Source organism: Neodiprion pinetum, chromosome 7 (assembly GCF_021155775.2).
Source record: "Neodiprion pinetum isolate iyNeoPine1 chromosome 7, iyNeoPine1.2, whole genome shotgun sequence".
NCBI classification, from domain to species: Eukaryota; Metazoa; Arthropoda; class Insecta; order Hymenoptera; family Diprionidae; genus Neodiprion; species Neodiprion pinetum.
Genome location: NC_060238.1, coordinates 7,438,461 through 7,464,976, shown reverse-complemented (window position 1 = coordinate 7,464,976; position 26,516 = coordinate 7,438,461). Strand labels below are relative to the sequence as shown.

Sequence of the window (26,516 nt, the reverse complement as noted above, 5' to 3'; positions counted from 1 at the left end):
AAAGCTAGCGTGAAAACTGAGCAATAACTTTTCCATACTGCATAAAAGCTCTTGAAGCAATTTTCTCGCTGCAAACTTCTTGGAGTGGAATTTATGTGTAACATTGTGCTCACGTTTGCAATTATATTCCTGTGCAACATGAACACGGCATAATTGAATTGTTTTTATTTTAGGTTAATTACTCACTTCGTATAAACACAGCTTTTGCACGGCAGAGAATAGAGAGTGATACGACTAAAAAGAGTGATATTTTGTAACTTCCCGAAGAAGTTTGAACTCTTCAAAGATGCAGGAAAGCAAGAAAAACATACCGGTTGACGACAGCTTCCGTAGAATATCTAATTCTTCAGAATTATCGTCAGATTCATCCGGTCTATCTCACCTTAGCAGCCGACTAGTGAATGTTCCGGATAATGTTGAACCTGAGAGCATGGTGAATCACCTGATTTTCAAGCCCCCGAAGAGTTACAAAAGGTGAGAAGAAATTTCGACCATGAAAGATGTACATCGTAACGTGTCACAATAGCGTCGAAATATATTGCAGCTAAGCTAAGAGACTTTATTTCTGATATCCGAATCCGACTGAATAACTATGTTTAAATCTGGTTTTGCAACAACTATATTCTCATAAAAATTATTTCAGAGGGCAAGGCGAAATACCATTCCACATTCCCCATAAGAAAGTACTGGAAAAGATCGAACACAAGCGAGAAATACCAGAACCCCTTGTAAGATTTTTGATATTTATCGAACGCATTAAGCAAAGCACAGGTGTTGGACCTCCTCCTACTACGACGAATTAGGGTTTCACATTTTTTAAATTCTTTCCACGGGCATGCTTTGAAAATTGAAAGCAGAAATTGCAAAGGTCTTATTAAATCTTAGTATCCTTGACGTGCAGTACAACCGTAAAAATCCTGTTCCAGACCGGGTTCAGAGATCAGCAGAAAGCGATCTTTCAAAGAGTATGCTTACCGTATGTGGATGTACCAGAAGTGGAACGAAAACCTAGCAGCACACCTGACGGCAGTACTCTTGTCCTGAAGACCGTAAAAAGTAGGGTGAAACGTTCGTCAGTGGTAAGAAAAATGTCATCCTGACCTAACGTCTGGTGACGATGATACATTTCAGTCGATGTGAGGCCAGTCGGTAAGGTCGTCGAAGAGGCGGATGATGCGGAGTTTAGAAAGAAGAGTCCGTTGAGTCAACCGCCAGAAGTGGCCGACCAGCTTGAGCTAATCAGCAACTTGCGAAATGATCCTAAAATCGGTTTCTTTTACATGGTTTACGCCGTTGACCGATGTTCCGAGTTCTTCACCCCATACGCGTTGAAGTAAGCCAAGCCATGCGTGGAAATACCTTCGACGGACGTTCAGTCATGCGTGTAATATTTTTTCAGGATTGTCCCATACGGCCAACTCAAGCGTACCTACATGACGATAAGTGTGAACGGCGTGACGCAGTATAGCCCCGATGAAATGTCGTTTACACCCATGGAACTGTGGGAGAGGGAGTATCGGTTTTACTTGAAGCTGATGAGGGCGAGTTGAAGTGCTTCGAGAAACCCGCCTTCAAGGCCCTCGCTTCGAAACGAGTAAGCAATGGTGTCTTTTCCTGCAGATAAGGACATTCACAACATACCGAACATGGAAAGCGCTCTACGTTTGGAGAAAGACAGTAACATGGACGAAATTCCTCGAGGCTAGAAGCTACATGGAGCAAAACCTGTTTATATCTGATCCAATTTTGAGCAAAGCACTCCTTGAAGTGAAAGCAATGTGCGCGGTCTTCTTGGACTCGTCATTCAACGACTTTTCCGCAATTGAGAAAATTCCTCTCTTCATGTTCATTGAAACACAGGTGATACAGTAGCCTCAAGTTTCGAAAGTTTTTAAGAGTCGGGGAAATCGAACGTTGCACTGACTATACTGGACTCAATCGTGAAACATTTTCAGTTCGCGAAACTAGAATCCATACGGGGTAAATTGGACGAATTCAGGATGCTGGCTGTAAATATAGTAAACAACGCATGCCTTGGCGCTCTTTTGAAGGAGGGATACACGCCTGAAGATTCGAATGTTACCATAGAACAGACAGCTTACGGGAAACTTGGTAACGTAAACTGATCGCTTACAGCACAGGTACCATAATTCAACACAAGCGTAGTATGATCAATATTCTTCAAGTGTTCAGTGAGGAATGTTTTGCGTACAATATCCTGGTAATAGGATATTTTTGGTTATTTCGGAAGGTCAGTTCAGCGGGGCGAAATTCAAAATCCCGAAGGACGGAGTTTTGAAAATGAGCTACATAGAACAGGCTCGTAAGAGACAAAAATGTTACCGTCTCTCGTGGTAAGTATGCGGATTCATTACAATTCATGCTTGGAAAATTGAATTTTAAGCAAGATATTCTTACCACCGAGAAGTTTCATCCATTTGATCGACTACATGCAAACAAATATGATGCAAGTTCTGCTGCATAATACCTACAAAGAAATAGTCACCGTGCTGAGTGTGTACGATCAGTTTTTACCATCCAAAGAGTTTTTGGAGTCTTCCGATACTGAAGCTATTCTAGAGTTACCAAATTTTAATGGAACGTTGCCTCAGGTACAAATTCTAACATGAAAGACTTAAAACATTTAGTGAGACAAAATTCCACTCAAATCATATGCTGCTATTTGTTATATGTCTGCTGTATCGAATTCAATTCTCTTTCAGTGCCCGTTTTTCGTTACAAGTTTAACCGTGTCAATCGAAACCGGGCTAAACATTGATCCTTCTGAAGAGATATTTTACTTTGTGTTGCAAACAGTGTGCGACCTGTGGGAAGAGAATTTAGATGCGATAAAGCCGCTTCTCTCCGATCCGTTTTTCTATCCTTTCACGAGGTGAGAACTGTGCGATAATCTCACCACCAATATCTATAAATTTTTCTTTTTGGTATACGGATTCCAGGCCAATGATTAATCACAAAATTGAAGAACGACTTTGCGGCAAGCCACCAGAAATTTTGACGGTCTTGAAACAAGATCCTGGTATAGGGGTTGTGAAAAAGGAATTCAATCAGGTCCTTCGGCAGCATATGGAAGCTGTAAAACTGTACTGGAAACGTTTGAAACCAATCGAAGAGTTTTACCAAGATGACATGACCTCTGACGATCAAATTATGCGGAGAGAAACTCTGTGTGAACAGTTTCGCAAATGGTTCATACGCTACACGGCAGAGATTGAAACCATCAGCAAAGTTGCGGAACATCAAAATTTGGGCTTTTTCCACGTGACGTTGAGCAGATTCAAGGAAATGGCCTTAGTCGCACCCAACAAAAAAATAGCCGTGCTAGAATCAGTGTTGCCTTCGTTAGTAGAAACTTCGACTTCTCACATTCACTAATCGCTAGCCATTGTGTTCGCTTGACTGCGAAATGCATTCAGCTGCCCGCAACGAAATTACGGTTTATTATACCTTCCGTATTTTCAGAATCGGAAAAACCAAAGTGGACAGTGTTCTAATGGAGGCAATTGACGCGATAAATTATCTTGAGGCTGATCCGGTATCGACGGACGACTTTGTGGCGTACATTAAATTCCTCGACAAGTCGCAAACGAAAATAGACAGTATGGAGACCCAGCTTGAATACGCAAAAGAAATCTACGATATCATGGAAGAGTATCGGATTACCGTCCCTGTCGAAGACATGGCCAATTATCTGGTAAGTCTTGAGCTGCTAGACTCTGATACGAAGCTCAGGCTGAGGATAATCAAGTTATGCGTACCGTACACAACCGCCAAGAATATGAATTAACGTGCACGTATTATACTAAGAATTTAGATTATGCGCAGACGTCGCTAACTCACCACTAATTCATATTCATGTCTTCCTCGTAGGGTATTAATGTACAGTTTACGAGTTTACGTTTAGCTGTTGAGAAACGACTTGTGGCCAGAGATAACCTGATAGCAAGCTTCAACGCGCAGCTTCAGTCTGACATCAACGAACTGATCGACAAAATTTCGGAAATCAATGACGAAGTTGTTGTAAGTCTTTCGTATAAAATTTTCCTTCCAACGAAATGAAGTTTGAAAAGCATAGTGATATTCTTACTCGACAGCAAGGTTGGCTACTCGACGCGGAAAGCAACACTGCGCACTGTCTTGCAACTCTGCGTAACCTCAATGCACGAATGACTGAATGTGCAAGCATTGCAAACACCTACCGAAATCACCAGAAGGCGTTTAAGGTACTGAAACATTGTTTTGGTCTCCTCAATTCATGCAACCACAGATACGAGTAATTTGTTATCCTGCGCGTGATAATGCAGGTGGAAGTGACGAGATTTGATATGCTTGAGCAAGTAACGAATGAAGTGAAACTGCGCACACTACTGTGGGAAACCGTTGATACGTGGGCGGCAGCGGTTGAAGAGTGGCACATAGTACCATTCGACACACTGAATATCGATGAAATGACGTCGTTTACTTCGCGTAACGTGAAAAATATCGCAATGCTGGAAAAAGGCCTGCCACCGAACAACATCGTGCCAAAGCTGAAGGAAGACGTTGAAGTAATAAAGGACAAGCTGCCAGTTATAGGCTTCCTCAGAAACCCAAACCTAAAGACTCGTCATTGGCAGAAAATAGAAAGCTTACTCAACTACAAATTCACAGCAGATGAAGAGGTCACACTGACTCTTCTCGAAAAACTGAATGTTTTTTCGTATCCCGCCGAACTGATGGAAATTGCCGCGGCGGCTAGTTCGGAATTCGGTTTAGAAATACTGTTAAAAAGAGTTGAAGAATCCTGGAAGACTTTAGAATTTCTCGTCGTTCCGCACAAGGAATCCAAGGATGTGTTTATACTCGGATCCTTAGAAGAAGTCCAGGCTATTCTCGAAGAAAGTAACATCAATATTCAGACTATCGTCGCGTCACGTCACGTTGGTCCGATTAAGTCACGAGTGGAAGACTGGGTCAAGCAACTGGATCTATTTTGGAAGACACTGGTATGTTTACAATAATTATCCATCTCCGTATTCTCCTTCTTTCAATTTAAATTTTACGAACTATGCTGCTATACTGTATTCTAGGATGCTTGGCAGTACTGTCAGCAGCAATGGCTCTATTTAGAGTCCATATTCTCCGCTCCAGACATTCAACGCCAACTCCCCGTTGAATCGAAGCTTTTCATTGTAGTTGACAAATCGTGGAAAGACATAATGAGAAAAACAGCCAAGGTATTGAACCCCAACGAATGAGTACGCGTTTAGCATAATTCAGTTGTCATAAATACACCCTTGAACTTATGCTTGTACAGCATTGTCGTTAATGATCAAGTAACCCAACCGATTAGTAATCGTTCATTGCAGATGCCATTGGCGCTTGAATCGTGTTGCCAGCCGGGTTTGTACGAGAAGTTCCTGGAGAATAACAGAAACTTGGATCAGATCTTAAAATGTCTCGAAGCTTATCTTGAAACAAAGCGTATCGCATTTCCACGTTTCTTTTTCCTGTCGAATGATGAACTGCTTGAAATATTAGCACAGGTATGAAGTAGATTGAAGCAACCATATTACAAATGTATGAATGGAAATTTGTTTGAAGCAACCATGTTAGTTGATTATAATCAGGTAAATCCTTGCTGATATAGTATAGATATAGATATTACTTATTACGAGTATGTTCAGAATGCATTGTATGTGCCGTTGGAAAATTGTCGCACATCGATATTCTAAAATATAGGACTGAATGTCACAATCGATGAAGATAAATGTATCCCAATTGATTACCCACTCACTCTCTGAATCCAGACCCGAAATCCCCACGCAGTACAAAGACACTTGCAGAAATGCTTCGATGCAATTTATCGTTTGGAGTTTGCTACGGCTCCACCTGAAGATGGTGCCGAGACAAGTGACACTATACTGACTACAGACATCAACGCGATGATATCTCCCGAAGGAGAAAGAGTTCAGTTGGGAAAGGGATTAAAAGCACGCGGCAATGTGGAAGACTGGTTAGGAAAGGTTGAGGCATCCATGTTTTTATCGCTAAAGAGAAGGATGAAAGCGGCAATAAGCGATCTTCATCACAGAGGAAGAGAAATGTTCTTGGTTGCACATCCTTCACAGGTTACACCATTGATAATCCCGGAGAATGATCCGCCTGCTTCAACATCTGTGTAACATACATTATTTCAGATCGTTTTGACAGTATCACAAATATTCTGGGCTCGAAACGTTCACTTAATTCTCGATGGTAAAGTCAACGTTGAAAATGCTATGCAATCATTCGAACAAAAATCTTACTCGGTAAGTTAAGGTGAACTAACGCTTATTCAAACGTTTTTTCAACGCTAGAAGAAGAACTGTCGCAAGTGTTATGCAGTGAAATTTTGTCAGCCACTCCCGACTTGTATAATTTAACCGTAAATTCCATGCTAGGACTTGAATCAACTAGCAGCTATGGTAAGAGGGGAATTGCCGAGGCTGGTACGTGAAGTAATCATCAATCTGATAACTGTTGATGTTCACGCAAGGGACACCATAACGATTCTGGTTGAAAATAAAGTGAGCAGCAGGTATGTCCAAGTCATGTGAAACTCTCCAATTGAACATTACGGACATGATCGGTGAATTCTGATACGCTTAGTCGATTACCCTTAATCAGCACGAATTTCGAATGGATGAAAGCACTCCGGTACTACTGGGACGACGAAGTAGATAATTGCTTGGCGAGGATGAGCAGCGCGGAATATCTGTACGGGTATGAATACCTCGGGGCGCAGAGAAGGCTTGTGATCACCCCGCTGACAGACAAATGTTATCTCTGCCTTATGGGGGCTCTTCAATTGGATCTCGGTGAATAGGATTTAATTTTCTGAATCCGACAACGAGCGAATTATGAATCGTTTCTAGGTGGAGCTCCGGCTGGACCTGCGGGTACTGGAAAAACCGAGACCACCAAGGACTTGGCAAAAGCTCTTGCTATCCAGTGTGTAGTCTTCAACTGTTCAGAGGGACTTGATTACCGGGTAAAGTGCCATTTATGTTTCTTTTTATGAGACCTCCGCAATAATTGTAACTGCAAAAAGAGATTTTGAATTACAATTTTTTTCAAAAATTTTCTTTAACGAGACAGATGATGGGCAGATTCTTCTCCGGGCTTGCGACATCCGGTGCATGGTGTTGTTTCGACGAATTCAATCGAATTGACATCGAAGTACTTTCGGTAATAGCGCAACAGTTGATCACTATAAGAAATGCGAAGGTAGCTAGAGCCAAAGAGTAAGTTTGAATTATAAACGGTCAATCCAATGGTAACTTTGTTTCATTGTCAAGGCACAGAACATCAAATACTGATAAGAATGTGAAGTAAAATGCATATTGATTTTTTTCAGATTTCTATTTGAAGGACGAAAAATAAAGCTAGTCATGTCATGTGCCGCTTTTATAACCATGAATCCGGGGTATGCTGGCCGTACGGAATTGCCGGACAATCTGAAATCTTTGTTCCGTCCCATATCCATGATGGTTCCAGACTACAGTAAATTACTGATCCTTGAATCATTCTCAACAGAATAACTGTAGTTTTTATACATTTATAGAACTAATTGCGGAGGTGACATTGTATTCCGAGGGTTTTGAGTCATCGAAATCACTGTCTAAAAAAATGACACTGATGTACACGCTTTGTAGCGAGCAACTTTCCCAACAGGATCACTACGATTTTGGAATGAGGTAAGCACGGCACTGTCCCAAAGCATTCGAATGTCAGTACATATCCTAGTACTGTCTTCAAGTCACTATGCATTGTATGTAATGTTTCAAGAGCTGTAAAAAGTGTCCTTGTGATGGCTGGAAGTCTGAAACGAGAAAACCCAGACAAACAAGAAGATGTCGTGTTAATAAGAGCTTTGCGAGACAGCAACCTTCCGAAATTTTTAGCCGATGATGCCGAGCTATTTCAGGCAATTATTTTACCTTGGATCAATAATCGTAGAATATTTTTCTGGTTTATTGAATAATAGAAAATAATATCGAGATTTTCAAAACTCTATCCATTTCAACCTGTATTTCTGATGAAATATCAGAGGTCTCGTCTCATTGTAGGGCATACTTGGTGACCTCTTTCCTGGTGTCGTTATACCAGAAGAGGACTATGGCGTATTCCAGCAAACAACCATAAGAGTGCGTGTGATGTATTGTTAAAGTGAATTACTTTTTAATATTTTTCTTGGATTACTTCCGGAATTCTGCTAGAGTGGTAAACTCAGATGAGATTCTGATCCCGTTGTTTTTCCGAAGGTAATGTTAGAAGCCCGACTTCAACCTGAACTTTGCTCGATAAAGAAAGTCATCCAACTACACGAGACTATGATAGTAAGACATGGAGTTATGTTGGTGGGACCGACGGGTGGCGGGAAAACAACTGTTTTAAAAGTAAATGAAATGCCGGTTTGGGTTTTGGTTTTACTCGTGACCATTCTGCTTCCTTTCCAACGCCCTAACGTCTGTTTAGACGTTATGCGACACGTTGACACGACTCTACCAAAATGGCGTTATTGGGCAACACTTTCAACCAGTGCACATGTACACCTTGAACCCCAAGTCTGTGACAATTGGTGAATTGTATGGGGAAGTGAATACCTTATCGAACGAGTGGCACGACGGATTGCTAGGAATTATCGTTCGCAGTGCGTGCTCGGTTAGTAGAAGCCATTTTAAAGAAGATCAAAGATCTATTTGTACCTTTATCTGAGCATTTGAACTTTTGATTTTCTACCAGATTATTTCAATTCTAACAACACAATTCGTATTAAAAATGTAGTCGAGATACAGAGTAACCATCGAATGTTGCTCAACTGTTATTGGGTCTTAGGCCCAAAATGAGGACCATCAGTGGGTAGTTTGCGATGGACCAGTAGACGCCGTGTGGATAGAGAACATGAATACAGTATTAGACGATAACAAGATGCTTTGCCTTGCTAATTCGGAACGAATAAAATTTACTCCATATGTGCACATGGTATTCGAAGTTATGGATCTGGCTCAGGCTTCTCCCGCAACAGTCAGCAGATGCGGTAGGCGTCTTATAAAGATACTCGAATGAATGTTTATTGTGAACATTCTAGGTATTTTGAACTCGGGTAACAAAAAAAGAAAACAATATCATACAGCAAGTAGGGGTACAACATACGACGTGATTCGTGCTGAAATAACTTGATTCAAATTTATTCAAGTTTCAAATGCTGGGTGGCTTATGCTGATACAAATATTATTTATAGGCATGGTGTATCTCGATCCATCCGAGCTTCGGTGGCTACCATACGTTAAGACCTGGGTTTCTAAGCTTCCTTGGAGAATAGTCAACGATGATATTAAAGATCAAATTCTCGAACTATTCACCACTTATATGGATCCTGGATTAGCATTTTTTAAGAAAAATTGTGAGCACGCTATTCATCAGGTGAATCAATTTCAGAAAGTAGAATATTCGCTAGACTGTACATGATGAATCAACAAAATTGCATATTGTCCAGTCTTTCATCATTTTCAACATGATATCACGTTAAATCTTAAACTACGGACATTCTAATATAATTTTAATATATTCAACAGGTTGACATAAGCAAGGCTAACATGCTATGTGCTCTGATGGAAAGCATTTTAAACGAGCCAGGCTCAATCGACAGAACAGTTGAAAAATCACGGACCAAAAATTTCCTCACGCAAGCCTTCATCTTCTCTTTTATTTGGTCCGTTGGTGGAAATCTTATAGACACTTCGAGAGAAATATTCGAAACATTCGTAAAAGAGCAGTTCGATGAAAATCCTGATGCACGGTAATGCACAGCTTTCGAAGTATCAGTGGGTATAATAGGCAGTTGCCGCTGTCGCTTGAACATAAAAAGTTGTCTCCCCAGACCCAATTCTAATAGACAAATTTTTGCATGCATCTCTCACTCTCGTGTTGAAATAATTTTAGACTACCAGCAAGTGGGGATCTTTGGAGCCTCTATATAAATGTTCAAGGTCGCCGAATGGATTTGTGGATAAAACTATTACCCGTATTCAATTACAATCCGGAACAACCATTTTTCGAAATTCTAGTACCCACAATAGATACAGTTCGATTCTCTTACATCATGCAAAAACTGTTGGAAACCAACAAGGCCGTTCTATTCACCGGCGGTACTGGTTGGTACTATTTTTATAGATTATTTTCGTCATTTTCCGTTTAATTTCGATTTTATTTTCAATCAAATTTTAATATTTAAGATGATCCCAATAACGAGTGAATTCAATTTCAAGTGAGCTCACAATTTTTTAGGTATTGGAAAATCAGTAATCGCGAAACTGGTGCTGAATAATTTGCAGAAAACTGAATCGTGGGTTCCAGTTATACTGAATTTCTCAGCACAAACAAGTAGCAGTCGTACTCAAGAGATTCTTGAACTTAAACTGGAGAAGAAAAAGAAAGCTCTTTTAGGAGCTCCGGTGGGAAAACGCGTTTGCGTGTTCGTCGATGATGTGAATATGCCGAAGCTGGACACTTACGGATCGCAACCACCGATTGAACTCCTCCGGTACGATTTTTTTTAAGTGTTCACCATTGCTGCCAGTCAAAATATAATCAATTTACTAGAGTCATTTATATGCTAAAGAACTTGTTATTCCCACAGACAATTTCTTGACTTTGGAGGTCTGTATGATAGGGAAAAGTTATTTTGGAAAGTAATAGAGGACGTAGTATTGTCATGCGCATGTGCCCCTCCTGGTGGTGGAAGGAATATTTTGACTCCAAGGTTCGTCAGACACTTTGGAATGCTAGTCATCCCAGCGCCAACGGAAGGATCTTTAAAAGCAATATTCAGGTAATATTCTATCAGAAAATATCTAAGCTTATCAGATAGATCTGGCACAAAGGTGTAAATTCTTCCGGGTAATTGATAAAACGAATAACTTACAATAAGCTAGATGCTTCTGGTTGATCTCGAAACGCAAAATTTGAATCGTACTGCCAAAAAAAAGTTTCTGGCGTCTTTAGTATTTGTTCGTTGCAAGTTCCAAAGGAGTGAGAAAACGTGTCCAAGCATTTTTTGATAATGCAAAATTTTATTCTGCATCCAAGAATCAATGAAATGTCATACAGTGAGGTCTGAAAAATTATTTATATTATGAGTTCCTGCCAATGAATGTACAAACTGTTTTTCCACAGAGCCATTATGAGAGGTTTTTTGAAAGATTTTTGTCCACCCGTTATGGACGTTGGGGACAAGATAGTCACAGCTGCTGTTGAAGTTTACGACAGAATAGCAATTGATCTGCTCCCTACACCTGAAAAGAGTCATTACGTATTTAATTTGCGCGATTTATCAAAGTGCTTCCAAGGCATATTACAGGCTGATTCATCCGATGTAAGAGAAGCGAAACAAATCCTTAGGTAGGTGATAATTTGCACGTGAAGTATCCAAACTAGGCTCTAACGAATTGTAAACCCCTTTTCTGACAGATTATTTTACCACGAATGCTTGCGCGTTTTTCACGATCGGTTAATCAACGTAGAAGACAAGTCTTATTTCTATCGCCTAATGACGGATATGTGTAAACGCACATTCGGAACAGATGTCGTTGCATTACCGGAGGAGGAAATCATAGAACATCCACCGATAATTCTTTTCGGAGACTTCATGCTGGTGGGTGCTGCTAAGGAGAACAGGATTTACCAAGAAATCACGGATGTTGCAAAGCTGAAAGTGGTCCTACAGGTGACGACGAGCATTCTTCATATCTCTTATTCACCGGTTCACTCACCATGGTGATACGTTACAGGACTACTTGGACGATTACTGCTTAGCCACAGTGAAAGAGATGAATATCATATTCTTCATGGACGCTGTTGAACATTTGTGTAGATTAGCCAGAATCTTGCGATCCGAGAGAGGAAATGGACTGTTAGTCGGTGTCGGAGGCATGGGAAAGCAGAGTCTTACAAAACTGGCGTCTCATGTTAATGGTTATCCGTTAGTATACTGTTGTTTTCTATTCGGATATCCAATTGCTACTTTCAAAGCCTTTATAATCGAGGTGAGAAAGAAAGTCTATTTCACAAAAAGAAACAACTTCGAAGAAACAACAACTCAAATTTTATAGACGGAATGAATTCCACTGTTTCAGATGTTATCAAATAGAAGTTTGCCGCGGGTATGACATTAACTCGTGGCACGACGATTTGCGGCGTTTCTACTTTTCTCCGGGCTCTCTTGCTACCGATGCAACGTTTCTATTCACTGACACTCAGATCGTGGTTGAAGAATTCTTGGAAGATATTAATAACACACTGAATTCGGGTATGTTGCAGACAATTTGAAGATGGCAAAAAAATTATTGAACTAGATTATTTACCGACATCGTTACAGGCGAAGTCCCGAATCTCTTCGAGGCTGATGAACTGGAAAAGGCCATAATTGCAACCAGACCTGCAGCTAAGCTGGTTGAAATTGCAGAAACGGCCAGGGATGAAATATACCGATTCTTCATCGGCAGAGTAAGGAATCACTTGCATCTCATGTTGTGCATGAGTCCTGTTGGCGACGCATTTAGGTACACTGAAGATTTACATGATGGTCCAAATTGTTGTAATCACAAGTCACGTAACATGATATGCTGATCGACGGTTGATCTTTAGGCGTCGTTGTCGCATGTTCCCTTCACTGGTTAATTGCTGTACCATCGACTGGTACACAAAGTGGCCTGATGAAGCCTTGCTTTCGGTTGCTGAAAATACACTTGCGTCCATGATGGGGGCTGATGCTCCTATGCTTCCCGCTTTGTCTACGATTTGTGTATTTATGCACGAGGTACTTTCTTTGAAGAGTTGTACATTACGTTTTGAATTGTGCGTTACACTGATTTTCATTGAAACTCGATCGTTTCTCAGAGTGTAGAACAAATGACTGTACGGTTTTTCAACGAAGTCAGACGCAAGTATTACACCACGCCTAGCAGTTATTTGGAGCTCTTGAAGCTCTACGCGTCCACATTGGATACTAAGAAGAAGAAGACTTTGATGACAAAAGACAGAATATCAAATGGACTTAGGGTACTAACAGTATCAAAGAAATCTTCTCGTGAAACCATATATATGTCAGATTTTTTTCGCCCACTTCTTTTGATAAACATGTTGAATCAATAAATTTTATTTCGTAGAAACTATTCGAAACGAATGAAACCGTCTCTGACATGAAAGCCCAGCTACTTGTTTTGGCACCCAAGTTAAAGCTCAGCTCTGAAGAAGTGTCTAAACTACTTATAATCGTGCAAAAGCAACAGGTGGAAGCCGACAAAGCAAGAAATATTGTTGCCGCGGACGAGGCCACAGCTAAAGTAATTAATTCATCAAAATAGATTTTACTTAACACAGTCAAGCGTTCGAACCAAAAGTATGAAGATCATCTTTACTTTACTGATAAGCTGTAACATTTATTCAAATCTATGTCATGCCTAGGCTAAAGCAGAGGCAATGGGAATATTAGAAGCCGATGCGAAAAAGGACCTTGAAGCTGCAATACCAGCTTTAGAGGAGGCGAAACGAGCGCTCGAGTCACTCAATAAAAACGATATCAACGAGATAAAGGTTTTCAACAAGCCACCACATTTGGTTCGCTTTGTCATGGAAGCTGTGGATTTGCTGCTAGGAGAAAAGTATGAACAAAATTAGTATTTTAATTGACATCCAACCCGCATTACTCTTCTTCCACAGACTTGACTGGGCATCAGCGAAACTAGTGCTGTCAGATGTCCACTTTTTAGACAGACTACTGCAGTATCCTAAAGACGATATAAGCGACAAGCTATTGAAGAAGTTGCAGGAGTACGTAACAAATCCGGAGTTTGTACCGGAACTCGTAGCCAAGCAAAGTAAAGTCTGTAAATCCATCTGCATATGGGTCAGGGCGATAGACGGCTATGCGAAACTGTACAGGATCGTCGAACCGAAAAGAATAAAGTAAACATCTTTCTAAGAACAGTACGTTCAGTGTGATTTTGATAAAGATGAAGTGATTCCCGCTACATTTTAATAACAGACTGGTACAAGCACAAAATGAATTGTGGGTGATTGAAGGAGTCTTGCAACAGAAGCAGAAACAATTGGCAGAGGTCGAGAAGAAGATCGCTAAGTTGCAGGCCCAGTTTGACGGGGCTGTGAACAATTTGGCGCAACTACAATATCAGATGGCACTTGCTGAAGCTAGACTAAATAGATCTGGACGTTTAACGTCGGCTCTTGCAGACGAGCAAATCCGATGGGAAGAATTAATGAAAGTGAGAAAGAGGAAACTTCCATTCCCTTGGCATGACGTTATTGAACTTCGAAAACTTTCATGACTTTATGTTTTGAATACAGGATTTTGACAGACAGATCCAGAATCTGACTGGTGATATCTTGATCGCCGCTGGAGCATTGGCATACCTTGGAGCATTTACCAGCGTCTATAGAGAGGAGTTACTCAACAGTTGGATTGACAGTTGCATCAGGGGGGAAGTGCCTATCACCCCTGGTTTCAGCTTAATCACCGTCTTGGCTGACCCGTATGAAATTCGATGCTGGAACGGGTTCGGCTTGCCGAGAGATCAAGTCAGTACGGAAAATGCGATATTGGTAACACAAGCTGGAAAATGGCCACTGATGATCGATCCTCAAGAACAGGTTTCTTCGATATTTCAATTGACATACCGATGCACGATTCGATGATTTACAAAATTTTCTGTTTATCACACGCCCAGGCTAACAGGTGGATTCGTAACATGGAACGTGAGAACAATTTAAAGATATGCAAAATGACCGATTCAAACTTTATGCGAATTATGGAAGCTTGCATCAGGGTCGGAGCACCGATGTTACTTCAGGAAATTGGAGAGATACTGGATCCTAGTTTGGAACCCGTTCTCCTGAAGCAAGTATACATAATGGTAATGATACGCGACTATACTCTCATTCTTCTTCTTGAAAGGTCCGACTTAAGCTGCTGATTATGGAATTGCATCAGGCACTTAAGACGCACAGTTTAAATTTCAAATGTTTAGGGTGGACGATTGTTGATTCGGATTGGTGACAGCGAGGTGGAATACGACACAAATTTCAAACTATACATTACCACGAAAATGGCAAACCCGCACTACTTGCCGGAAATTTGTATTAAGGTAACAATAGTGAACTTCACCGTCACGCCGTCAGGTCTCGAGGATCAACTGCTCGCGTGAGTTATTTTGACAGTATGAACACCCATCTGCATCCCTGTATCTGCACAAAACCCATGTTTTCAAATTCTAACAAAGATGAAATTTCACTCAGAGACGTCGTACGACTCGAAAGACCTGATCTCGAAAAATTGCGGAATGAATTGATCGCCAAGATTAACGCCGACAAGGGACAACTCCAGTTAATCGAGGACAAGATTCTATCCTTGCTGTTCAGTTCTGGAGATAACATATTGGACAACGAGGAACTAATCGAAACTCTAAACGACAGTAAAGAAACGTCGGCAATCATAGCGACACGTCTGATAGAAACGGAGGCCACCGAGCAGAAGATAACAGTTGCTAGAGAAAAATATCGGACGGTATCAACGAGGGGATCGGTACTGTACTTCGTGGTGGCTAATTTGGGGGAGATAGATCCGATGTACCAATTTTCACTGAAATATTTCAACCAGGTGAGTACCGCGTTTGGTGTCCTCATTGTGGTGCGTGTGCTAGATGATGTGACGACAGGAATGTTTCAGGTTTTTAACACAGTCATCGAAACCAGTCCAAAGAGTTCCGACCTACAGGAACGACTTCTGATTCTCTACGAAGAAATTACAACGGCTATATACACTAACGTTTCGAGAGGTCTGTTCGAAAGGCATAAACTAGTATTTAGCTTCATGCTCAACGTCGCTATATATTTGAACGCGCAGATCATCAAACCCGAAGAATGGAATTTTTTACTTTATGGAGCTGGTCAATTTGCAGCAGTTAGTATTTTGTGGACTTACCGATCTGGTGTTCAAGATTTTGAACTGTTTAATACGTCGTGTTCCGTTTGATAGCCTCAAAAGCCGGACTACCCAACACTGACCGACCCCATGTGGAATGGCATTGTTTATTTGACACAGAATTTTGCGAAATTTAAAAAATTGACGGACGATGCATTCACGAAAATAAACATTTCAATCGGTACGAATGAGCAGGTAAGGTGTATTTTATTTTAGTTTAACGACAAATGCAGCGTTCCCGCGTATATGAAAAATTACCTTGTCTCAAATGCGCGCATGGTTCAATGTTAGGAAATAAATATAATTCCCAGTAACAATACGAAAGCAGCAAATGACTGGAATTCGATCTTGACCGACATGGAGAAGTTAATGTTACTGAAAGCCATGAAGGAAGAAAAACTTATCTTTGGTGTTACGGCATACGTCCAAAAAAATCTTGGCCAACAGTTTATTGAATCGCCAATGATTTCTCTTCAGCTTCTGTAAGTGCATGGTGATTTTTTACCGAACAGGATAAATGTTCCAGCGAATATCATTGAAATAGTTTTACGATATTTCAGCTTTCCGGATACATCCAAGACAACGCCACTCGTGTTTGTCCTAAGTACTGGATCCGATCCTTTCGCTGCTTTTCAAAAATTCGCTGCTGAAATGGGATTCACAGATAGAATAGAATCCATTTCGCTTGGCCAAGGGCAAGGTCCAGTTGCCGAGGCGCTTGTGATCAGAGGCACTAAAGAAGGCTATTGGATATTTTTACAAAATTGTCACTTGGCCACTTCGTGGATGCTCAGTATGGAGAAATTGGTGATCAGCATAGCGGAGGAATCTGAAGAAGTACATCAGGACTTCCGACTCTTTCTGAGCTCCATGCCGAGCGTTTCTTTTCCCGTATCCATCCTTCAAAACTCGGTTAAAGTTACGAACGAACCTCCCAAAGGCTTGAAGGCCAATATTAAGAGATCGTTGTTTGAGCTAGAAGAAGATTTCTTTGAAAACCATGGTAATTCATAACGTGTCACCGTAAGCCCGTAAAATAAATGATTTCAAATTTAGATACGTACTGATTTCTTACTTTCACAGCATTGGGAACACAGTGGAGGAAAATGGTATTTGGGATTTGTTTTTTTCATGCGATTGTTCAAGAACGAAAAAAGTTTGGCCCTTTAGGATGGAACATATTATACGAATTCAACACTAATGACCGTGAATGTTGCTTGTTAAACTTGCAAATGTTCTGTACGAGTGGAACAATTCCGTGGGACGCTCTAATGTACATTACAGGTTCGTACATTATCGCATCGATATTCATACCTGGCATTTAAACTAGTGCTGTACGTCAAGACAGTCAACTAGGCTAATTAGCTGAAAGTTAGCTGGCTAAAGCAATTAGCTGATTGAAATAAAACAGTTAGTCGATTAATCGGCTTAGACGGACCTAAAAATGTTCAAGATCGACAAGCAAATAAATTTTACACTTTTCAGATTCATACTTGCAAGTAGGATAAGTTTTAATATGTTGACTTCACAGAATTATTGTCATCGAATTGTCTGAGGTGCCTAAAAAGTTGATCAATCAATAATAATCAGCTAAGCTAAGAATAAAAATTAACGTTCGTGAAATCGTTATACGTGTTTGGGTCAACTTTTCAAAGTCACTTACTGAGCTCCGCGTATTTTGGAATAATTTAATACGTATTATTTCCCAACTGTAGCTAGTATATTATTAGTAATATCAAAAATAGATTTGCTTAAAAACTTCTCTAATTGTAAGTGACAAATGTCTAGTCATGTGTTACTTTAGTTAGTAGTTCGAATTTAAAAGGTGAAAAATGCATTTGCATATTGATTTTCTGCATTTTTAGGTTTGACCGGTCAATTACCGCTTTAACTGGCTAATTACTTTGGCAAGCTAACTTTCAGTTAGCTGTTAATTATTCAAGTTTCAGTTAATTAGCCAAGTTAACTGTCTTGATCGGCTAAATCGTACATTACTAATTTAAACCATACAAAATGGATACTTGGCCATGGCTATTTACTGAATAGAAATCTAACGATTTTATGAGATAAGTTAAACTCGATTAAAAGTATTTGTATGTCTTTTCATTACGTTGTGTCCGTTTAAGGTGAAATAACATACGGTGGAAGAATTACTGACAATTGGGACTTACGTTGTCTCAAGACGATTCTGGAGGGGTTCTTTTCGCCCATGACGCTAGACCCTGGTTTGCATGATTAAAATTAAACATTTCCTCTTTCTTCTTCCAAGAATCTACTGTAACCCTTAGTTAAAAGAGATCAGATACTGATACAACTATTTTCAGATTATACATACTCATTGTCAGGAACATATTACTGCCCTAACTACAAAAAACTTCAAGAATACAAAGATTTTGTAGAAGGGTTTCCAATAATAGAAGATCCAGAAATTTTCGGCATGCATGAAAATGCCAATATTGCGTATCAGGTAAGTTAACAGAGTTAGTGGCAAATTACGTAATAGATCGATTGAACCGATGTCCTTAAATCATGGATTGATAACTGAATTGTACCTGAAGCTTCAAATTTTTTTTCTCCACATTTGACAAAACCGTTACACAGAATGGTTGTAACTTGAGAAAACTACGCAATACCGACATTTTTAAAGTTTAATTCACAGATAACCGCCATTTGTCACTTCAATTTCAGCTCAGAGAGACGAAAACTGTTCTAAACACGATTATGGAGGTACAACCAAGGGTCAGTACAGCTGGCGAAGGCAAGTCCAGCTCAGAACTAGCCTTTGAACTGGCCGACATGGTGATGGAGAGGATTATTTTATCGATTGACGCGTCCGAATGCAACCCAAATCATCTTGAAGTAATTCCGATCGTTACACATTATATACAAAGTGATCACCTAAAGAAATAATGGTCCGTCCGCTGCTGTAGTGTAATGCGCATGCGCTTCAATCCGAGAGCATTCATTTGTCAGGACAACCAACCGTTAGTGTTGGATATACTGCCAGCGACAAATGTCAAACTTTTTGAGGCTACGTTCACGACTGTTGGTCACCCTGACAAACAAATTCTATCGGATTATAGCACATGCGCATTAAACTATAGCGGACAACGGACCATTATGTTGTTAGACAATCACTCCATTATATGTATAACTGCACGATGTTGACACGACTATAAGAGGAATGCAGTGAATTGAATATCAGTAATTATTGTTATCACAAAAACTTTTGACATGCTTTGTCCAGAAAGATGCGGCTGGTCGAATTCCGTCACTTACCACAGTTTTGCTACACGAAGTCGACAGGTTCAACAAACTTTTGGCTAAAATTCACTCTTCCATGGACAATCTTCAACGGGCGATTAGAGGATTCGTTGTAATGTCTGATGAATTGGAGAAGGTCTTCAGAGCTCTTATCAATAATCAAGTATATTCGATCATCATCAACAAGCAAACACATGTATTTTGACAAAGCCGTAAATAATGATCGACACTACCGTACATTACAGGTTCCACAAATGTGGCATAACGTAAACGTGTATCCATCGTTAAAGAGTTTGGGAAGCTGGATAAGAGATTTAGAACTGCGAACCGACTTTATTTGCGTAAGTGGCACGATTTTTGTTAAGAGTTTTCAAAATACATGATAGTTCTTTTCAGAATTCAAAATAAAACTATGATCCTTATAAAGTGTTTCAATTTCCTTACCCAATTATGTCTAACAGACTTGGTTGTACCACGAAATGCCGATTTCATTCTGGATATCAGGCATGTCATTTCCCCAAGGATTTATAACTGGAATGTTGCAAACGTATGCCCGGAAATACAACACCCCCATAGATCATCTAAAACTAGATTTTGCTCCTACCAAAATTGTATTGGATCAAGAATTGATAGAATCTGCTCATCGAGAACATCATAAAGAGGTAGCCATTTCTCATTCGATCATTTTAGCTTATAACCTTCTTTCAAAAAGATCTATCAATTTCACTTGGACTACGTATTCAAACTTTTTGAATTTCAAATATTTTCTTAAATATCAACTAGTAGTCATTTGAAAGCCAGACATAATTCTACCACTACACGGTTACAAAAAAAATATCCCAGCTGATCAACTAAAATTTTTGAGTTGGTTTAACCATTTTTAATGTATTACTACGTGAAAAAAAAACTGCAAATCACAAAATAAATGAGGATATTACAATTTAAATGGCAAAATCGCGAAAAATTTATGTCATGTTCACTAACGGAAATGTAAGAAATAACAAAAATATAAAGTGGACCTGCTGGGACATTCTGTTCAGTTAAATATTTCGGACAGTGTATTGACACTTCGCTACGACATTAATTCCGATTCTAAATCCTGATTTACCCGAACTTTGGTGACCTCACAATAATCCCTGGAATTATGATTTACGAAAACGCTGCCACGTGTGATTTATCTTTATAAAGGTGTTGGATTTGAGTTTCGTTATTTTATTGCAGTGGCTGATCAGCCCTATATGTATATGCGATGAAGTATAAATCACTGTTTGTAAAACTGCACGTGTCACAGTGCTAAATATTTTTTAAAGTAAAACTGAAAGTTGTTGTCGCGAAGAAAGTAATTACGAAAAGCTACTTAATTTTCGAATCCACGAATCTACTTATTTACTAAATATCATTGCGTCGGATAAAAGTCGAAATGAAATTTCAACGTTACTGTAGTTTTCTTTGAAAAATATTTGTTTCAATTTAATGCGTACATCTTTATTTCGTGGTTAATCTGTTTCCTGATAATAAGCATTTTCACTTGAGATTTCGAAGGCCCTTCAAATAATTTTATTCTAGCTGTAACAGAAATCGGTCATTGGAAAATATTCATTCAAAACCCGAATTATTGAAGAATATCACCGATTGAACTACGCACACCATTATCAATGATAAAACTAATTGAATTATCATTTTTTACCAGGTACGCGGTGCATACGGTAACGTGAATCTCCCGCGTGACGGAGTTCTGATTCACGGGTTATTTCTCGATGCCGGTAGATGGGATTTTCAGTTTATGGTTCTTGTCGATGCAAACAAAGGTGAGCACGCATTTCGTAATTAAAAAATGTATGTCAAAATAAATTCTTTGAAATTCGTTGAAAGGGGTTATGCCTATTCAAGATTTTTCGAAAATCAATTTTTTTCAAATTTAATTTTCACAATGTACATATATTCAAGTATATGCACAAATTTACGTAAATTTTTACAGTAATGAATTCTTGAAAAATTCTTAAAAAACCGATAATTTCGGCCTACTGATTAGGTGTGACCCCTTAAGGTAACCAGATGCTAATGTCAAATGTCATACCAATTTCTTGGTCAAGTAATGAACCCCCCCATGTTTATTCTGATCCAGGTGAGATGAATCCTCCTTTGCCAGTTTTGCACGTTCTGCCGACATCATCATTACCGGAAAATGATCCACGATACGTTTGCCCCTTGTACAAGACGAGCATACGAGCTGGAGTTCTTTCAACAACAGGGCACAGCACGAATTTCGTAGTATCAATTCTGCTTAATTCGGCACGCAGACAATCCTACTGGATTTTAAAGGGAACAGCACTCTTGATTCAAATCACGAATTAATGCAGGGCCTGTGTTACATAGAATATACTTTGGAAACTTTGACGCATTTCCTTGAAAATGTTGTAACGTTACTTACAACACGTTGTCAACTTTTCACGCGCGATAAGAGTGGGGTTATACAGTAATAAAACACCTCTGCGATTTAATTCCATTCGCAAGTCATAAGTACTCATTTAATCGACGAGCGAACATTCTGGGTCTTACAAAAACTCAATTCAACCCATTTTACATTGTATAATTTACTGTTACAAATTGCTGTGACAAATACTTGCACTATTGCTACTAAAGTATTTCGCACACTTAATAATGTAACATTAGAGGTAGGTTGAAATTTATGATATAAAAACGATAAGTTAAGGTACACTTGGTTAGGATGAGGAAAAATTACTACTGAGAAATGGTTATTGCACCGGATCGTAAATTTGCGTCCGTGCCATACGGGATCTTCTGGCATTCTGCACAGTTTTTGTCTCCGGTCTTTATTGGAATCCAATCGGATCCTGTACATACGTTGCGAATACATCCAGATGCAAACTGAACGAAAGGAGTAGATTCGCCTATTTTTACCAAGGTATAAGAAAAAATAACTAAAATAATGTGTTCTGCTCTTGTATTGCATATACACGTGATTGTTCGTTAAATTGGCTCGTGAGATTAGTTTGCAAAAACTTAATACTATGCATGTGCGTGTGACGTTAACAAACTCGTAAAAGATGTCGTGAGATAATATTTAGGTATAAAAGAAGTCTATAAAAATAAATAAATAAATGCGATGCGCGTATTATAATTAAGGTATTGGTGGGTGATTTGCTGTACAGGGTGAAATAGAAACATTAATGAACAAATTCCTCGAAACATCACATGGAATCAACTACTCAGATCAGTTGGAGAATGACAGACTCTGAAGTTCTTTAGCCGGTTTGAAGAACTTTAAATATGCTGGTACACAAAAGTGAATGCAATCAATCTTACATCATATACATGAAGTGGAACTATATGTTTCGAGTACTGTCTATTTATCGTACTGGAAATGAATATATTGATTAACATAAACAATGAATGGTTTATTTTCTAAGCAGGCAATTTACTGTAAAGTGCGCCGATCCATCAAATCTCAAATTAGGGAGATTAAAAGAGTTTTCGGTGTTTCATCTGCATGACCGATTTGTGGTACTCATAATCCTTCTGGTCAACTGTCCACATCAGAATCATGTAGGCTGTGAGCAAACCTGCCAGCAGGCACCGGTCAACGCTGTAATATGGAGTTGAAGATAATAATAATAACAAATATCGGTCGAAGTTCAATCGGAGATAATCTGATTAAGCACAAACTCAACAAAGCACAACGAAATTATCACAGGATAGTGTTACCTTTACTTCTCCAAACCTTATACGGAGACTATTTAACCCGAACCCGTATATTTTGAATTCAGTGAGGTAATGGAAGTGCTAATTCTGACAGTAAATACAACTTCGCTCACCTCATGAATGGATGAATCCAGAAAATGATGAGGAAGCCTGTGAAACTTGGATGCCTCATGTGCGAATACAAACGTTGGAGTTGCTCACTCTTCATAATCAGCGGTTTTTGCCTGCCGGAAATTTTATAGTAAACTTGCTTCAATCCCATAAGCTCGGATATGTCCATGACCACACAACCGCCATATATTATTAGCCAGGCCATCACGTGTATGCTGGTAAATATCAGCCATAGTGATGTGCTGTGGAAAGTGTTGATGCTCCAAATTGTTGCCCAAGACACGGGACGCCAATTGCTCATTAAAAAATGGATCGCACCCGCGGCTGCAGTGTTATACACACTCCGTTCGATTTCTTCGATGTCTAATCGCCGGTAAATATTCTTTACGAAGTCACTGGCCATCACAGAATGCTGCACCATAAATGCGCACAGCAAGCAGGTGTCCATAAACAATGTCCATATTGTCGCAACGACCACAGATTCTTCTGCAGCATAAAAAGAACAACTCATTTTAACCCAAAATTACTGCAGTGGCTTCGTCACATCAGATTTTATGTACGAATATATTGTATATGGACTGAGATAATAACTGTTGGTTGTTTTCGAAATTCAAATATTGATGTTTTTTAACGAGCTGTTACAATTTTCATGGTCAATTTACTTCTTTGTTGGACGGATTATGTATTCGTGCGAGAACTTGCGGCAATAAGAATTGTTGAGGGGAAATTTTTAGGAACATACCTTTCAATGTTAATATTTTGAACAGATTTCAATGGAATTTCGTTATTCATTCATTGGAAAATGTCCCAATTTACAGAATGTTACAGAATTTTGATGGTAAAATCAACGTCAGAGTTGTGAAGAACATTTTTTATTTTTTCTGAAATTCCTAATGTTACTAAATGTTAAGATGCGGATTTTTTGTGCCAAAGGACAAGTATAAAAACTGTCAAATAATTGACGTTTCGGCCCTTTCGGGAGCGGGGGGAGGGCTCCTCAATGTTAAAATGTGTTTACCAGAGTTACTAGAAAGAATCTACAGCGAAGAAATTGATGTATTATAAAAGTGATACTTACGTAGAAATATATGCAAGTGACAAAAAAAAAAAAAACTTTGTCAAGAGTGACCAATGCCACAAACCGTTTTTCGAGGCTTTGATTTATTATAAAGAGCTTGTTTTACTCTCGCTTGTATATTTTTGTATGTAGGTGAGTATCGCTTTTGTAACACATTAATTTCTTTAGTGTACATTTGTTTGTAAATATTTGTAAGTCTTGTAAATACGCTTTAGGTCCGAGGAGTCCTCCTCCTCAAGCGGCTGAAATGTTAAGTATTTGACAGTTGTGTTATTTGACCTTTGATACCGAAAATCCGTATCTATAATTTGGATAAGGTCGCGTAAAATCACGACAACTACTAAATATGTTTCTGTTTATTTTACAATTGCTTATAAATTGTGACGCAGACATTCAATTTGGCTGAAATTCTTCTAATATTTTATGGTATATTCTGATTTTTCTTCAATTACTATATGAAATTAAATGAAATTCTCTGGTCATTATGAAAAGTCCTGATTTGAAGCATTTTTCCAAATTTTTTTGGAATTCAAGTATCAATGTTTTTCTGGGAATTTTATAGAAAACTTAAAAGGTTTTCGTCGTAACTTAAAAAATAATTCATTACCATCTCTGACACCTTGGATTAATAGAAAGTTCAAGTTGGCGGAACGGTTATATGGAATTTGATGGTGGGCTCCAAATTAAAAAAAAAAAACTATGAATTCAATTTAGTGGAGACTGTTTAGCAAAATTATTTATTTAAAATGAGGAGTATCGTGGAAAACAGGCGATAGCGATTTTTGGAGCATATCCGAAAACTGAGATAGCTGACGGAGAACTAACTTATTTCAGACGCCGTTTCCACTGCACTTAGCCCAAGACTTAGCCTGGGGTTTTGGCCGTGCCGTCGGCGAAACTGTAAAATTTACAACCCTGGGTGCCCGGCAGTCAGTAAACAAACATGTTTTTTTTCACTTTTTCCTCCGAATCAGACGTTTACAAAGTTCAATTTCTACGAATAGTTGTATATTTTGCCTGTCGTAAATATCTCATTATTAATATAGTGCCGTGTTATGCGTTAATTTACACCATCTACCCTTACTGCCATTTTTGGGGCAATTATGTCCATGTAGATGAAAACCTTTCCACGATTTTAAAATAATGTAAGAAATGGAAGGATACCTCACATTACTATTTTCATGCAACACATACGCCAGAAAAATAGTTCTGTCATGTATCGTTTTACTTCACATTATATTAGAATCTCGGATTAAAATCGATCTCCTATGGACACTGTTGTATTGCGAAAAATGCATGCAACGAGAGACTAGAGGTTGGTAGACGCTTGGTAAGCGAGGTAAGCGACCGTTTGAGACTTTGCGACTCTGTGCAGGTAAGCGAGTTACGGGGTAGGCAGCATCGGTACGGCAATTTCCTACCATCACCGCCTCGATCAATAATGTTAATCTCACAACCGAGTCGGTAAAAGTTCACGGCATTGTCACCATACCTCGACACATCGTGACATTCGTGACCCTGTCGCTTGCTTTGATTGCATACCCACGGCTGTTCGTCTTCAACAATTTTAGTCGCTGGTGCAATACACAAAATAACTCGGTCGGTAAGGGGTAGTATTGACGAGTATCATTAATCACAGATAGCGTGCACAAGCTTGTATCTATAGTTATAACAGGTTTATAGCCTGTGTGAAGAATCGAGGCAACGCGTATTGCGCATCATATCATATATATAGGTATATATCATGTTTGCGTATGCGATGGGGTGTGTTGAGCCTAATTTAAGCTTGAGTCATAACCCGTGGCCCTGTGCATACGTACAATCGGTGTCAATGTAAGCTCATGCGATCTGTAGCGAGTTAGTATATCAAATGATTACATTACCTTCGGCCGTACGAAGCATGGACTTTTGATTCTCGTTATGATTCGACAAGAAATATGTGAAATTACATACAACATAAAACGTGTAAACGAAACTGCTCGCGCACACAGCGACGCTCACCGCTTTTGCGATCATTTCGGTCAAGAATTGATACGACGCTGCTAAATTTGGCAATGTCAGAAATGAAATTCAGCTACTTTGTACATATAGGTATACGCAAATTACTTTGAACAGTCTCCACTTGACAAAATGCACGTTCAGCAATGCACAATGTAATGGGATTTTAAGTACGGCAATACAGAGAAGGGGAAACACGGCGGATACCACGAACTTTACATGTAACTTCACAGGTTACAAAACGACATTTCTGGGTACGAATAAGCCTAAAACGTCCGTCAGGGGCGGGTGGGAGGAGAA

The 26,516-nt window shown here is 39.3% G+C and overlaps 3 protein-coding genes across 4 annotated transcripts; 2 read left to right on the top strand and 1 right to left on the bottom strand.

The window, feature by feature from the left end:
- The first annotated feature begins 286 nt into the window (after positions 1 to 286).
- Positions 287 to 4,080, top strand: LOC124223281 (dynein axonemal heavy chain 6-like). Its single transcript, XM_046635085.1, has 13 exons — positions 287 to 474; positions 644 to 728; positions 927 to 1,056; positions 1,132 to 1,333; positions 1,400 to 1,541; positions 1,621 to 1,860; positions 1,956 to 2,112; positions 2,252 to 2,354; positions 2,405 to 2,612; positions 2,724 to 2,893; positions 2,961 to 3,362; positions 3,484 to 3,715; positions 3,892 to 4,080. The coding sequence occupies exons 1-13, from the start codon at positions 287 to 289 to the stop codon at positions 4,078 to 4,080; spliced, it is 2,448 nt and encodes an 815-aa protein (XP_046491041.1).
- Dhc16F (Dynein heavy chain at 16F) lies at positions 3,964 to 22,030 on the top strand. Its single transcript, XM_046633769.2, has 51 exons — positions 3,964 to 4,041; positions 4,116 to 4,244; positions 4,326 to 5,006; positions 5,091 to 5,237; positions 5,370 to 5,546; positions 5,811 to 6,131; positions 6,201 to 6,311; positions 6,444 to 6,580; positions 6,670 to 6,860; positions 6,918 to 7,033; positions 7,141 to 7,286; positions 7,400 to 7,545; positions 7,607 to 7,739; positions 7,831 to 7,969; positions 8,112 to 8,189; positions 8,307 to 8,441; positions 8,521 to 8,706; positions 8,881 to 9,082; positions 9,287 to 9,468; positions 9,621 to 9,844; positions 9,988 to 10,199; positions 10,333 to 10,588; positions 10,685 to 10,876; positions 11,221 to 11,445; positions 11,515 to 11,770; positions 11,835 to 12,025; positions 12,180 to 12,352; positions 12,422 to 12,605; positions 12,691 to 12,862; positions 12,943 to 13,104; positions 13,212 to 13,388; positions 13,510 to 13,706; positions 13,765 to 14,010; positions 14,090 to 14,327; positions 14,410 to 14,712; positions 14,790 to 14,975; positions 15,090 to 15,262; positions 15,358 to 15,718; positions 15,788 to 16,021; positions 16,097 to 16,237; positions 16,334 to 16,524; positions 16,603 to 17,045; positions 17,126 to 17,326; positions 18,169 to 18,267; positions 18,367 to 18,509; positions 18,731 to 18,901; positions 19,290 to 19,469; positions 19,552 to 19,647; positions 19,768 to 19,968; positions 20,997 to 21,114; positions 21,432 to 22,030. Exons 2-51 carry the CDS (start codon positions 4,188 to 4,190, stop codon positions 21,659 to 21,661), a joined length of 9,861 nt encoding a protein of 3,286 aa, XP_046489725.1. The 5' UTR covers positions 3,964 to 4,041; positions 4,116 to 4,187; the 3' UTR covers positions 21,662 to 22,030.
- On the bottom strand, positions 21,803 to 26,510 carry LOC124222619 (nurim homolog). Of its 2 annotated transcripts, XM_046633778.2 has the most exons (4): positions 26,102 to 26,510; positions 23,143 to 23,626; positions 22,750 to 22,913; positions 21,803 to 22,218 (listed from the first exon to the last, which is right to left on the bottom strand). In XM_046633778.2, exons 1-3 carry the CDS (start codon positions 26,232 to 26,234, stop codon positions 22,790 to 22,792), a joined length of 741 nt encoding a protein of 246 aa, XP_046489734.1. In that variant the 5' UTR covers positions 26,235 to 26,510; the 3' UTR covers positions 21,803 to 22,218; positions 22,750 to 22,789. The 2 variants fall into 2 exon arrangements, with proteins under 2 accessions (XP_046489734.1, XP_046489733.1); XM_046633777.2 differs by having other exon boundaries at positions 21,803 to 22,913; positions 26,102 to 26,509.
- Positions 26,511 to 26,516: the final 6 nt, after the last annotated feature.